The sequence below is a fragment of the Leptinotarsa decemlineata genome, unplaced genomic scaffold, assembly GCF_025532065.1.
Source record: "Leptinotarsa decemlineata unplaced genomic scaffold, Ldec_3_MD MMD2_tig00001719_RagTag_RagTag, whole genome shotgun sequence".
Lineage (NCBI taxonomy): Eukaryota > Metazoa > Arthropoda > Insecta > Coleoptera > Chrysomelidae > Leptinotarsa > Leptinotarsa decemlineata.
In genome coordinates, this window is record NW_027412569.1 from 4,840,124 (window position 1) to 4,855,113 (window position 14,990).

Consider the following 14,990-nt stretch of genomic DNA (forward strand, 5'->3'; position numbering starts at 1 on the left):
CGATTTACGTGTGTTCCTTTATACCCACAAAGCAACCAACCCCTTCACAATCTACTATTCGCTGCTGATTGGGTGGATGCATCCCCTCTACCCAGAAGCTGCAGAGTAAGAGCAGGTAAGATGAAAACCTTTGACTATTTGATCCTACATTTTGGGGATACATGTCAAACTGAATCAATTCCGCAACAGACTCAGTACGAGATTTGTTTAAAAAAATAAGATGCATGTTAAAATTTCCTGGGCTACATACATTCGATGAGAGATTTTTTGTTTTTATGTTAGGACATTCCTCTTGAACATATGTTCAGTTATAGCTGTTTAGCAAGTTCAGTTTGTTTGCGTGTTCGGCGATTTTCTGCTATCGCAAAAAATGCATCGAAAGATGCTTCCAATTTTGTGTGAAAAACTGAATTGAGAGCTCAAAAGCACTTGAAATGTTGACAGTGGCATATTGTGGTTGTACTCTGAGTCAGAAAAATGTTTACAAGTGGTAGAAGCTTTTCACAGAAAATCGAGCAGATTTGAATGACAACAGTCGCCCTGGACGCTCCAGCACATCAACAGCCGATGAAAATGTTGAGAAACTGAGGAAAATTGTCATGGAGAATCGTCGAATCAATATCAGGAACACTGCTTAGAATATAGTTGTATGCCATTTGATTTTTTTCAAAAATTTTGGGCATGAATCGTGTGGCAGCGAAGTTTGTCCCAAAATTGCTAATTTTTTGTCAAAAAAACCATCGCACGAGCATCGACCATAAATTGTTGGATAAGGTCAACGTGCATATGATTATGAAATCGAAACCAAAGTCCAATCATACCAATGAAAGAGCCTAGGAGAACCAGGATCAAAAAAAGCACGCCAAGTTCGATCCAATTTTAAGGTTTGGCTCACTGTTTTTTCGATTACTGTGGCATAGTGTATCAGGGGTTTTTGGCTAACGGTCGTACGGTTATTTTGAAGTTATGTGCCGCTTGCGAAAAGCAAGCGGTAATGTGGGAAAACAACTCATGGCTTTTGCATCATGATGATGTATTGCTTGTTCGTGCGAGTTTTCGGACGAAAACAACACCGTAATCATGCCTCAGCCACCGCATTTAACAGATTTGGCCTACTGCGACTTTTTTCTGTTTCCAAGATTGAAAAGACACATGAAAAAAGTGAATCATATCTGAGGGGGATCACTTTGAAGAGGACAAAATAGGAATTGATGAATAAGTAAATAGAAAAATGAAAATTTACCTTATTTTTTAACCAACCTCGTGTATTATTATGTGACAAAAGTGCTGTTAATAGCCTGACATGTATCTGTGTTTTTAGAATTGAAAATCAACTATAATTCGCAATTCTCATCACAAAATTTGTCTTATTTTGAAATGTTTTCGATAGAAGTCAGAAAAAAATTGAAATATGGGGTATATTGAAGTTGGCTCAATTTTCACATTTTTCTCCAGGATGGGTACTTATAAAAACTAATTTTTCAGATCCGAGTGGAAAATTGATGAAAAAAAACATTTAAAGCTATATATATTTTTTCCATACATCTCTATAAGAAATCATAGATCTGTCAAATACAGGGAGTCTTTTAACGAGCTTCCATCGTATAAGACCATAGGGTTTTTCGAAAATAGTTTTCAAAATACAAAATATCCACCAGGAGCATATCGTAACAAAGTTAATATTTTTTTCAAAGGAAATGACATATATTTCTTTTCTTAATCAGTTTCCGATAGAAAAGTTTTTTAAAAAATATCATTGTATAGATTTACTAAACATTACAGAAGTTATTTTAAAAATAATGTCGTCTTCAGGAAACGTACGTCAAAAACATTTCTGTTAATTGAAAAAATTGCTTGTTTCTGAATACTGAAAGCAATCTATGGCATGTCATTCACAAAAACTTCACTAGAAAACCCCATGTTCCTACTAGATACCCTGTATAATGAAAAATGTTTTATAAAAGCCTAATGCGTTGATATCTGGCACTTTTCTAAGAAACATTTTTTGATAACTTTGGAGCTCCATCTCAAATTCCTGATGGAACCTCAATGTGACACAAACTACAGGGTGAGTCAACAAGATTCTCTCGGTCCATTGCTATCAGAGGAAACAATTTTTTGTACTGCTAAATTTTGTTTTGCAGTCATGTCGATGAATACTATCTTTCAAATTCAGCCGAGCATGGCCAACCGAAGTTATATGTTTTTAAATAGAACACCCAGTATATGAATACGCCATTCGATTCTATATTTATATCTCTCTAGGGAATTTTTGTTTTCAAATTTTCATTGCACCATTGCCGAGTTATTCCAGAAAAACCTATTTTTGCAGATAATATTTTTTTAATCCCCCACTCGCATGTCTACAACAATTTAGTGGATTTTTTCGAATAGTTAGTAAATATTACTATGATAATTTCTGTGTTACTGTTCTGAAATTATGTGTTGCAGAAAATGGTCGCCATTTTGAACATTTTTTGGACTCCTCTATTCAATAATAATTCAGGCGTTATTGTTCATATTGAAACATTTTTTGAGTAAGTGAACGTGAATAAATGAATATTTTGTAGTAACAACAATTAATAAAATTGGGTAAAATATCTATTTTTCGTATAGTATACCTCTGATAAAAGATGTAGTGAAATGTTGAAACATTTCATATGAATGAAAAAATACAGGGTGTTCCATTTGAAAGAGTTGAATTATGTCTGTTTGAAAGTAGAGATTCCCGAAATTATCATAGTGATGTTGAGTAACTATTCCTAAAAAAAATTACTCAGTTGCTGTAGACATGCGGGTGGTGAATTAAAAAAATATGGTCTATATAAATATTGCTATGATGAAACAGTACAGGAAATTTACATATAATCCTGTCAAAATATTTCGAACATTTTCTTACGCTGGAAAAATCCATCAATAAATTCAAAGGTCTCACCGTATATATTCAGCCTGGCAGAATGGGAACTTTTACCCGCTCTGTTTTCTGCTGTGCACGTGTATTCACCACCATCCTCCACCATCACGTTGCTAATGTTGACGTGGCTTATCACATCCCCGTGAACAGTGACGTATTGCCCAATCACAAATCTGCAAATTGAAAGTATGGAAATATTATTTCACACCATTATTATTCCGGTGGATGTTTTATTATTAGGGTTTGCCATATTTTTCTGCAATCAAAGTACATTGATTTTTAGAGGTGAGAAAATTAAAGTACTCAGTATCAAAATGCAATTCATTTGTCTTCATTAATTTGTTTCAAAACATATAATCCGTTGCTTTTTGCAAATTGTTTTAAATTGTGATCAATGCTGAACAATTGCAGCCACCAATCTGAGAGAGGCTACTATACTGGCAAAAGTGAAGTTGCCCACAAGGAGAAGCATTATCGCCACTGTGTGGGTGACCGTAGTCGACACCCTCCTCAGGAAGCTGACAGTGGAAGGCTTTCATTGTCTATGATATGTGGACGATTTGGCGAGAGTCACAAAAGGCAAATTTTTTGGCGTTATATCAAATGGTACTTAGATGTTCGTCTCTCAAAAAAGTACCGTCGTTGTGTTTGCAAGCAGAAGAGCAACCAGAAGACTGAAACCACCCATGCTCAACGAAATGGAGATTCCATTCGCCTCGGAAGTCGAAAATCTAAGGGTGATTTCCAACCATAGACTTATGTGAAAACTTCACTTCGAAAAAACAGCCGATAAGGCCAGGTTGGCCCTGGAAATGGTCCAAAAATGGATAGTGAGGACGAATAGGCTTTAAAGGTTGCATTCGGAGGTTTGTATGCCTGAGTGTCATGAGAGCCCCTGCAATTTCTAAGGTTCTGCTTGAACTCGAATGGTGATGACACACAGGATGATGCAGGGGCAAACTCCGATCAGCAAGTTACACGGGAAAAAACCTAAAACTGTACAACGAATTGGGGGCAGATTTGATACTGGGAATGTCAGTGGATAATACAGTCTCACAGTAAATCACACCAATGATCACATCAAGCAGTGAGGACGTGAAAAACGATTCACCGGTTGAAGAAGAACAAACTTGCAAAGCGGAAACGGGAACCGCACTCAGCATCGGACAGAAAGCAACAGTGTTCCGAGCACTGCCTAGAAGAAATGCTCAGGTAGGAGGTTGAACACTAAACCATTGCCATTTTCTCCGATATCCAGGTGGCAATTGAGGCGCTCAGCTCCTACCAAGTCTTATTTGTAGGGAGCTGTCTTATCGCACTAAATGAGCTAGATTTCCATAATAGAGTTACTCTAGCCTGCATACCCGAACACGAAGAATACAATGGCAATAGGAAAGCCGATACGTTAGCCCATGAAGGTGTATCCAAGTCCATGCTAGGTCCAGGAACTTTTGGTGGTCTGGAGAAGACAAACATAAATACATCTAAGAGTTTGTGAATGCAAGTCAAATCGCTGAATTGGTGAAACAAGCTTCCAGGAATGAGATAGACGAAAAAGTTCATGGAGAAACTCTCCAACAAATTTACGGAAGACCTGGTAAACCACAAGCTATAAGCTATATGAAGAAGCCCATATCTGTATAGGTCGCGGTAAAATAGGCCACATGTCAGCTCCAGCTCCCCAGTTTGAATCTGAAAGTTACTTTTTTGCATGATCTACACTTATTTGTGAAGAGTTTATTATGAAATTGACTGGTTTCTTTCTACATTTGAAATTTTTCCACATTTTCTGTATAAAAATGGAAAAGTCGAAAGCCAAAACCTTTCTTTCCTGAATTATCATTACCAAATTACTAAAAACACAAATACTGATAAAAAGTATCAATACAAACATACAATACACATACATTCGCTAACAATGACAAATTGATGAGGATTAGGCGTTTGTCTTTTTGAAGCACCCATTTTTGCAGGTATATTTTGAATGTTCGTTTAGACTTGATATTTATCAAGTTTTCCGGTATAATGTAACAAATTGTGTGTGAAGGATTTTTGACTTTCTTCGCCCTTGTTTTCCTTAGGCAAGAATGCATGTTTCTTCATCATTACTAATGTATTGAAGGTGTTCTTCAGCTTGTTTGGGTAGATCGTATTTTTTTGCTTTGGTAAAAGTAACCGTTACTTCAAAACATAAGTTCCACAGATATTCGATATATTCAGATCTTTCAGTTCATCAAACTGCAACACGTGTTTCTATATACAATAGCTTCCTCAAGCATTTTCATCTTCATGTAATCGATCAGAAGAGCGAAATTTCGGTTTGAATGACATTATTTCCAATAGTTTCTTCAACTATCATCACAGGTTCCAGTTTGGTTTTCGCACTCCCTCTCCAAGACCAATTATACCGTAACTAAGTTATGATCCTGCTGAGGTACTTTCATAGCGATGCCAATGACAGGTTTTGGTTCGATGAAACTTCTTGCAGAACCCTTATTTGCAAGAGAGTCAGCAGCCTCATTGCCTTCCAGGCCAGAGTGGCCACGAATCGAGACCATATACAATTTGTTGAGTCTTGCTAATGAGGAGAGTCGTGTTTGGCAATTTGCTACCAATTCAGACGTTGCTCGGTAGGAGCCAAGAGCTTCCAATGCCGCTTGACTGTCCTAGAATATTTTTATTGACTTGTGTATGAGGTTAGATTCTACCAATCTCTCCTCACACAATTCAATAGCATTGATGTCCGCTTGAAATACAGTTGCATAGGTCCCTAGGCAGGTTGATATCGCTGCCTTGGTCTGGGACTGAAAACACCTGCACCAAAAGATATACTAACGTTACCTAAAAAATGGCAGAATTCACTATCTGCACATGATGCATAAAAGCATACATTGCAAGTGAAATCAATGTAAATCTATTTGAAGTCACTTGCGGAGTTTTGCCAGGAATCAGTGCGATATAATAAAATCGTTCGAACTTCGAATGAAATAACTATGCCAGAAGATTCTGGGATTGAGTTATTTGAATATATTACGGAAATTATAGGTCTCAGAACAGTACCTGGTGGAACTCCATCAATTTTGATGACCCTGCTAGTATTGGTATTATTTTATAATGAAGATTTCCAATATTGACATGAATTTGCAGAATTTTATTATTGAGACTGTTAATGATTTCAGAGTCAACCTGGCTTCAAAATATTCCAGTTCTTTGTGTTATTCTCAGAATATCCCTTTTTCACGATGACTTCTTTTTATCAAAACTCAACACAGCCCTGTGTATCTTCGCCCTTTCTCTCCAGATATTAGAATTTCTCTGATTTATATCGCAGTAAGGACCCGAATGAATGGACCATTAAGAGGAAGCAAAGGAAAGTTTGTAGGTATTGAAGACATTATTTTTCAAAAAACGGCAGATTGTCGCAGTTATTTTGGTTTATGAAATAGATGAAAACTTGCTGAACGATGTGGTGGAGGAAAATTGATTCGGCAATTTGGTGATTGTTGACAGCAAACATTACCTTCAACTATGATCATAATATGTAGATAAAACAGATTTTTTGGCGAAATTCTGAATTCGCGCACAACTTTTGAATTGTGTAATTCTGCACATTCTTCAATTTTTAGTGTTTTATATAGATTCTCAATTTCTTAATAGATTTCAAACTCTCATAAACTCATCTAGTATTCTGCCATGAAGTATAAAACTCCCCAAAGATGAAATAGATCTGCTCGTCACTTAAATTAATGAAAATTTCAATCAACTTCCTAAGAAACAAATACGTATTCCTGTAAAGGTATCCCAAAATTCTAAAAGGTTTACAAGAGAAGCTGAATGTGGAGTTAACTCGGAGATTCTCACGGAAAAATTTTGATGAGCTGTTTTTCCGAGTTCAGTATTTTCGATCTTCACAAGGATTATTTCCAAAACGTTTCGGCAAAGTCTCATTTGCCATCTTCTGGTGATATCTGGAGTTCAGAACTAGACTGATCCACTGGAACTCTGTTTCATAATTTTCAGGAGTAGGTGGTACCATTTACCTGGGTTACTCCTATTGACTGGTTTGTCCCGATTTCCTGTGTTGGCCCGATTGTCAGTGATGTATTTCCTGCATTCAGGCATTATACCTGAATCATTACTTGCTGAGTTTTTCTTTTGTGGTTGTGTGGTCATATTACTAGTTCGTTTTTCAATTTCGATAGCCTCTCTGATTGTTCGAGGGTAGAAGTTTCAATTGGTTGCCAAAGCAAATTCAAATCCAAGATAGAGTGGATGTAAACATCAACATGTCCAACGCACGTGATATTGAAAATCCCAAGAATTGGCCAGGGTCGTATTCAGAACCAACATCTTGTTGATCGCAAATGCTATATCATACTTAGGACGAGTGAAATACACAAGTTTTGCAGTTCAACCGGAAAAATGCAGATGATATCTGTAATATAAAAAGATTTCCTTTGGATTTTTCACAGCGCACTCAAACATTATATGAAAAGAGACGTAATTATTTCTTAATTGATAATTTTTATTTTATGTAAAATCAAAAGGAATAATAATCAAAATTATTCAATTGGATGAATTTGTCTCTTTATCAGTAGTGTCATCCTCACCAATCTGAATTATCAGTGGCTCGATTTGTGCCTCTATTATGTTATCAAGCTTCAACATCTTTGTCTCGACTTCCGATATCACATGCCGAACACACTTCTCCCATTTCTCCGCTGTGACTCTTTTCAAAGCCTCATCAAAAAGTACTTTGAGATCTGCAAATTTGAACGTGGTGTTATGCTGAGCTACAAAATTCTTCACATTCGCCCATATTAACTCGATGGGATTGTGCTCGCAGTGGTATGGAGGCAGGCGAAGGACAATATTGTTTTGGCCTGCTGCCATCTCATCGACTATATATTTTTGGTATTCAACCTTGCGCTCCTTGACAATTTTCAGTAGCTGTACTCTTAGCATTGAGTCTTCAAAGCTAATATTCTTTGATCGCAGCCAATTTTGGATTTCAACCTTCTTTGAAGACGTTGTTGGAATCTTCTCTAACCGTCGCGAATGATAAGGTGCATTGTCCATTACAATCACAGCATTATCCTCCAGATGCACTTTCCTCCTGATTGCATGTTTATCAGCATCATCTAATGATTTTATAATGGTTTAACGATTCTGATTTTTATTCGGTTTGGAAAATGTATGACTTTGTTTATATTCCCGTAAAACATTGTAAATCGAAGCGCAACACACTCCAATCTTATCGGAAACTTTCGATACGACTTCGTCGACAGTCGATGTCTCAATTTCTTCCATCTCTTTCTTGAACACATTTAAAATCACTTCTTTCGTCTCAACACTCAAATGTCTTTTTTTGGATCGTTTCCTGGCTGGACTCAGAGGATAGCTCACAGTGTCATCAGCAGTGTCTGTACTGGACATCTTGGAAAACAATTTTAAACTATATACTATAACGCACGCCACACAAACAAGCCCACATAGCAATAGATATTCCAGGTATATTTTATGAATATACATTTAAGGATATTGTATTATGCTATGAATATGCCATGGATATATATATCTTCTGGAGAATATTCCCTGGAAGTGCTCCTGGCGAACCTTTGATATATTCTAAGAATATTCCTTGGGAATATTCTTGGAATATCTTATAATATTCTTAGAATATCTAAGGTATATTCTATTAAGAATATTCCAGGAATAGAACCCGAGGAATATTCATAAAATATTTAGGATATTCTTAGTTTATTGTAGGAATATACAATAGAGAAACACCATAGAATATTCTTTAAATATATTTTATGAATATTCTAGGAATATTTGGAATATTCCAAGAATGTGACGAGTAACCGCTATTAGGCATGTATATATTGCATTTTGATACAAGATTCACACAAGTAATAAAACACATAATATTCATAAACAAATATATTTTAAAAACAATATACACTGAAATATTTGACGTTTCAACCAATATTAAAAATAAAAAATCTAATTCAAAATATTTATTCACTGAATAAAATATTTCTGAATACTGTCATGTTACAAATATTAGAAATGTATTCAAATTAGGATATTCCTACTCTCAAACAAATGTATACTAAAAAATATACTAAAATAACAACTCTGTGAATTCATCAGCACTAATTAAAAAATAATAAATATATCATTTCATTGAAAAAGAAAAAGTGTATTACATCAAGAAATAGGTTAGGTTAGGTTTCTCACTTAGAAAAATAAACCCACAAATGAAATATTTAAAATGAGTAGTATGATGGGTTCTTCAATGAATTTCACTTACTTAAAGTTATTCAAACTTTGCTCACCAGAATAGTTTTCCTTATATTTGTCCAACAATGCATCACCCAGTGTTTGAATAGTAATACCTGGAACAAAATGTACATCAACGTTCATTATCACTATTTGAAAGTGGCACAATAAAACTGGAATAAAAATCAAATAGATATTTTTCGCATAGGTTACTCATGAACATTTACAACATTTTATGACTTGAAGAGCAACTTGCATTGTCTTGTTGAAAAGTAATCATTACGTTTTCAGTTCCTTGGCGCACCTGCCTGTACCAGGTACCACTCTGTTTCCTTTTGGGCAAATTGATACTATCTTGAAAACGAGTGATAAAAATCATGAAAACAAATGATACAAAAAAATTTGTTATTCACTTACTTTTCTCTATTGAAGATACACAACTGTACTTAGTCAAACCAACAAATCCCACACACCAACTCTCCTCGAACCTAAAATGAGGTATAGTAGGTTAATCACCATGACTTTACTATCGATACATTTGCATTTTACTTACTTTTCTTGAAGACTGAATAGATGCAACTCTCCTGTTTGAAGATCCAAAATCAAACTATTCGCTGTACTGCAAATTGGACAACCCCAAATTATAAATGGTACACTGAACGTGACAGAATTATACTTTGATAATAACACCAACACACCATGCATTACACACGCGAACCTGCCACGTCAACCGCCATGTTGAATCAAATGTCGAATTTAACGCAAACGCAAATGTACCATGCATTAAGGGACAGCCGCTTTCACAGAGCTTATTCGACTGTCGCGCGCTACACTTCAATTGACCAATGAGAAACGTTTACTCCAATTATTCACTTCCCCATTTCTCTGTTTCCAGGATTTTTCGCTTTGTAATTAAATAATTTCAAATACAAAAAGACAAATAGGATGAGAATTAATCAATTTATTGATGCAACTGGTTCATTTATTGGCCCATTCAAATTTTTTTGTCGTTTCCAACAGTTGCTGTTGGAGCAATTCATCCAGAATCTTTGCGTTGAGTTCAAAAACTGGTTAACACTATCAGGGTTATATACATTAGGTTATGCATTCGATTAAGATCTTCAAATATTTTTGTTTTTAATAATATTGAATTTTTGGATACGTTATTATAAGATAATTCAAAATTCCATTGTATAGAATATTCCAAAATATACCGTGGGGATATATTCTAAGAATATATCATATGGTATATTCGATCGACAATATTCTTAGAATATTCAAGGGAGAATAATCCATTTATAGACATTCTATGCACATTCTTTCGGGAATAATCCTGCCATATTCATTCAAGCATATTCTATGAATATTCTAAAGGCATGTATATATTCCAAGAATATTCTATGAATATTTGGAATATATACGTTCGTTTTATGATATACAGGGAATATTCCATGAATATCTAGTGCTGTGTGGGAGCAAACGACTGATTACAACCCTGTGCTGGTACCGAACTCGTACCAAGAAGGCGAGTTCACCAATGAACGCTGCCCTTTCCATCTGACACTGGGCGATCACGTGAACATCACGCTTCGGTTTTGTTTTGTTTTACTCTATCTTGGATTTGGATAGACTTTAGTGTTTTTGTATTCTTCAAATTGATGTTGTGTCCTATCGTCAATACGTCTTGAAAGAGAAAATACGTGGTGATTGCCCTTCACTGATAATTTGTGTTCATCCTTCCATATAATCACAGTCTTGACACAGTACTTATTGTACGTTTCGATACGAATGATGTTGCTATGTTGTGTTGACGGAGAATTCTCCTGATTTTAACTGTGGTTCCTTTGATATGAGGAAGTGTAGTTGTTATGACTGGTTTTTCTAGGGTTTTCCGTTGTTTCTATGTGATCTTGAAAACCGCTTTTATAATTTTCTTCGAGCAGACATTCATTCGTAGAGTTATCTCGATGGCGTTCAACTTTTGTTGTCTGTGTCAATCAGCCTCCTTGAAGTTTGGAATAGCTTTTAAATTCATTGATACAGTAGGCTTGAGAGATTCTGCATGGACCGTCAAACAAAATATATTTTAGAACGACAGAATCTGTTGTAGTTCTCAAAATAATTAGGAAAAATAATTGGGACTGTATATATTATTCGTTTTTCTCGTTTTTCTGTTCATCGAACATTTTTGATTTTCTCAACTGAGTGACACTCACTATATTCCCCTGCTTCATGGAAATACGAACAGGTTCAAGTGCCTTTTTAGACTACTTTCATTCTCCAAGATGATGGACACTTTTCAGATAAATGAAACGTGTGCAAGTCCAACTCTGGTTCTTCCCTACTAGTAATTTCCTCTCGAGTTGTAGCCGAAAAGTTTCGATTCAAATTCGAAGCTTTCCATTTCAAGATAGCGATAAAACTATCATTTGTGAAATTGAATGAGACTTCATCAAGTTCGACCGTGACTACGATTCAGCGATTCGGGACAGAACCGAAACTGAGAGCTCTGTACGCCAGATGAGATCTATGTGTATTTGATTTCCTGGAAGATAATGAGTTCGGAGACGCGGCACAGAACTGGCGGAAAGTTTCTCTCGACTCCGTTTTCTGCGGTGTATTTACACATATTAATGGTTTCTGATGAACCGGAACGGTGAGTTGTAGAGTGTGCTTTTTGGCACTCTGGTCATTTATTCTGTTAATAGAATCGAATGTGTACATCTGTGATTACGTGATATAGTTCAGTTGTGGTCTGGTCCGTATTCAAATTTCGAACAGCTGACATTGAAGTCTTATGACAGCCTTATGACGAAGCTTACAACGTCTCTATACATTTACAGGTTTGTTTATGTTCATTAATTCATTCAAATGAGTAAAAGCGCGCTTACCTTTTCTGCTAACCTTCCAAATCAACAATAACGTCTGTTATGTTCAGCTATATAAATTAGTGTTCTATGGGTTGTTGGTTTGATGGATCACTGGCAACACTGTGGCAGTGGTCATCAGAAAAGTAATATATGTAAAAGTTTATTGAATTAAAATTATCTTAAAATTGTCTAAAGTCTTTTTCTGCCCATGAGTCGGACATAACATAATAGCTAGGCTTGAAAAGAAATAAATGCACAGAGTATGAGCGGGAAAAAAATTGTCAATCCTAACCTGAAAAACTACGTCTAGGATGAGAGTCAAGGATTCACAAAGTATCCAGCATGATGTTCAAAAAAGTTCCCATGTTTCTGACGCTGATATCGTCTTCTAAAAGACATACTAGCTGCAGTCTCTCTCAGTAGTTAACCGTATAGTGAGTTGTAGAAGGCATTAGTTGAACACTAGTGTCTAAAACGGTTGTTGATAGCTGAAAGGTATCAGTTCTATAATGCTCATCAGGGTCCAGATGATGTGAGATCATATTTTGAAAAATTGAAAGGCTTAGCAGAGTACTGTCAATTTGTAAGTTTCCTCAATGATGCTCTTCGGCATAAATTCGGGATAAATTCGAAACTATTAAGTGTAGACTTCTAGCCGGAGACGAACTTAATTATGAAAAAGCATATCAGGTTGCGGTATCTATGAAATTAGCAGAGAACAAAGCAAGAAGTATGATCACAGAAGGAAATGTTGATAAAATACATCATACTCGGAGTCATAATTATTCCAATAATAGTAGATCATTAGTACCGACTAGCAAAAGTTTCTCAAAGTTTCAGTCGCAAGCAAAAGGAATGAAACCATCAAAAAGTCCACCCTACCAATGGTTTGGCAGAAAGAGATGTAGAGACTGTGGAAAGAAGTTGAGAAAAGACGTTATTTTTCGAAAAAGGTGAAAATTCAGTGAAAGTACAATAATTAATAGACTGTCTAACTTTTATCGAAATACTTCTTCTTCAGTGACCAAATTAGTACCTTTTCAGAATATTTTCAAAATTATGTACAAAGCAATGAAAGAGCAGATGTCAAAACGTAACAATTTCTGTCGATCGTTCAAATCGTGGGGCTCTCCCTTTTTGAGCTTTTTGACTTTTTCAATACGTTTTAAATCATCAAAAACCACATGGGAGCTGACGTATTGTATTTTCCCACGAGCTTTTCAAAATACAACACAACATTAAAATGGTTTTCATTCCCACATTATCAGCAACAGGGGTTCATTCCATACCGTGTACTTGTGGGAAAGTATACATCCCCCGACCAGGGATACCATAGCGAACTAGTACAGAAAAGAAGTTATGAATCTCAATCAAATATTATCACACCGGGCGACCTGAATGAACATGAACACGCTTTACGAAATTTAGATAGATAGATAGTTTATTTGACTACGTATATGTATAAAACATTTGTAGCAAGTAAGGTGATAAGTCAAACATTTATAATTGAACAATACCTAAATAAAATAAAAAAACATTAACACTACATTATAACGAAAACACAAGGCACCCAAAAGGGGACCAATATTTTTTTTTAAATACATTCGCTTAAGATATTAATCCGGGCATTACCATGGAAGCAGTCATATATTCATCTATACTATAAATGCCTTTATCAATGAGAAATTTTTTTATGCCCTTTTTAAAACGTGTCTGTGATAAGTTCTTGACTGTAGTTGGCAAGATATTGTATAGATTAACATCTAAGGAATTCTTGAAAGATTTCTGTAGATTGACTTCAGCAGGTTGTATAAGATTAGCACCACGTATTTCATAGTTATGAAAGTGGGAGTTAGTTAAAAGAGTGCCCTTAATTTAATGTAACTCCAGCAGTGACTGAAAAATGTACATCGATGGAAGAGTCATGATTCCCAATTTTTTGAACAATGGACATGTGTCCCAATATTCAGCATTAGAAATTATCCTTATTGCTTTTTTTGTGTTACAATTATCTTTTCAGCAGAAGTAGCTTCACCCCAAAGAAGTGTCCCGCAGCTAATATGCGAATGGAAAAAAGGCATATTAGACAGCGAGAAGAGTGTCAATAGAAACAAATTGTCTCAATTGCCTCAACAAAAACAGATATTTGGATAATTTCATATTTAATTCATCAATATGACATGTCCAATTTAGGGAGTCATCCAAAGTTATACCAAGTAATTGGGCTGTTTTTCCTTCCAAAAGCATGGTATTGGAAAAAAAAGATCAGTCTCTGAGTTTTTCCCATATTGAGTTTGAGAAGATTCGCATTGAATCATTTTTTAGCTTGGTTATCAGCAAGTTTTTGCAATTTTCGTCTGAGTAGACAATAGATGTGTCATCGGCATAAACAACAATGAGGCAGAACTTGGAAGGAAATATCATTAAAAAATATTATAAATATGAGAGGTCCCAGCACAGATCCTTGCCGAACACCGTTTACTATAGGCTCTAAATTAGACGTTCTATTGTCTCGTAGGTCGACATATTGCTTTCGATTTTGTAAATACGATGTAAATTCATTTTATGAAGTAGTAAGTGGTGAGAGACATAGTCGAATGCCTTACTCAAGTCGCACAGAGTTATAGCGCTATGCTGACCATTCTCAAAGCCGTCGTCAATGTTTCTCACCACACGAACAACTTCTTGTACAGTAGAGCAAGACTTACGGAAACCATACTGATTAGCTTTCAAGACCTTGTTATTTTCAAAAAAGAAATATAATCTGTTTTTGATTAACATTTCAAAAAGTTTACCAAATATCGGCACAATAGAGATGGGTCGATGATTTTCAATGATATTTTTTTCACCTTTTTTGAAAACTGAAATTACCTTACTGATTTTTAATTTATCTGGAAATACTCCTTCACTTACGCAAGCAT

General features: G+C 35.5%; 1 protein-coding gene across 5 annotated transcripts in view; it reads right to left on the reverse strand.

The window, feature by feature from the left end:
- Dscam2 (Down syndrome cell adhesion molecule 2) overlaps positions 1 to 14,990 on the reverse strand; it is a 521,384-nt gene that overhangs the window by 65,929 nt on the left and 440,465 nt on the right. For all 5 annotated transcript variants that reach the window (XR_012465668.1, XM_074176354.1, XM_074176353.1 and 2 more), the window contains exon 10: positions 2,936 to 3,087. Coding sequence is in view for 4 of the 5 variants with exons in the window: in XM_074176354.1 (XP_074032455.1) it covers positions 2,936 to 3,087 (152 nt within the window). In the remaining variant the exon portion in view is untranslated. The remainder of the gene's footprint in view (positions 1 to 2,935; positions 3,088 to 14,990) is intronic.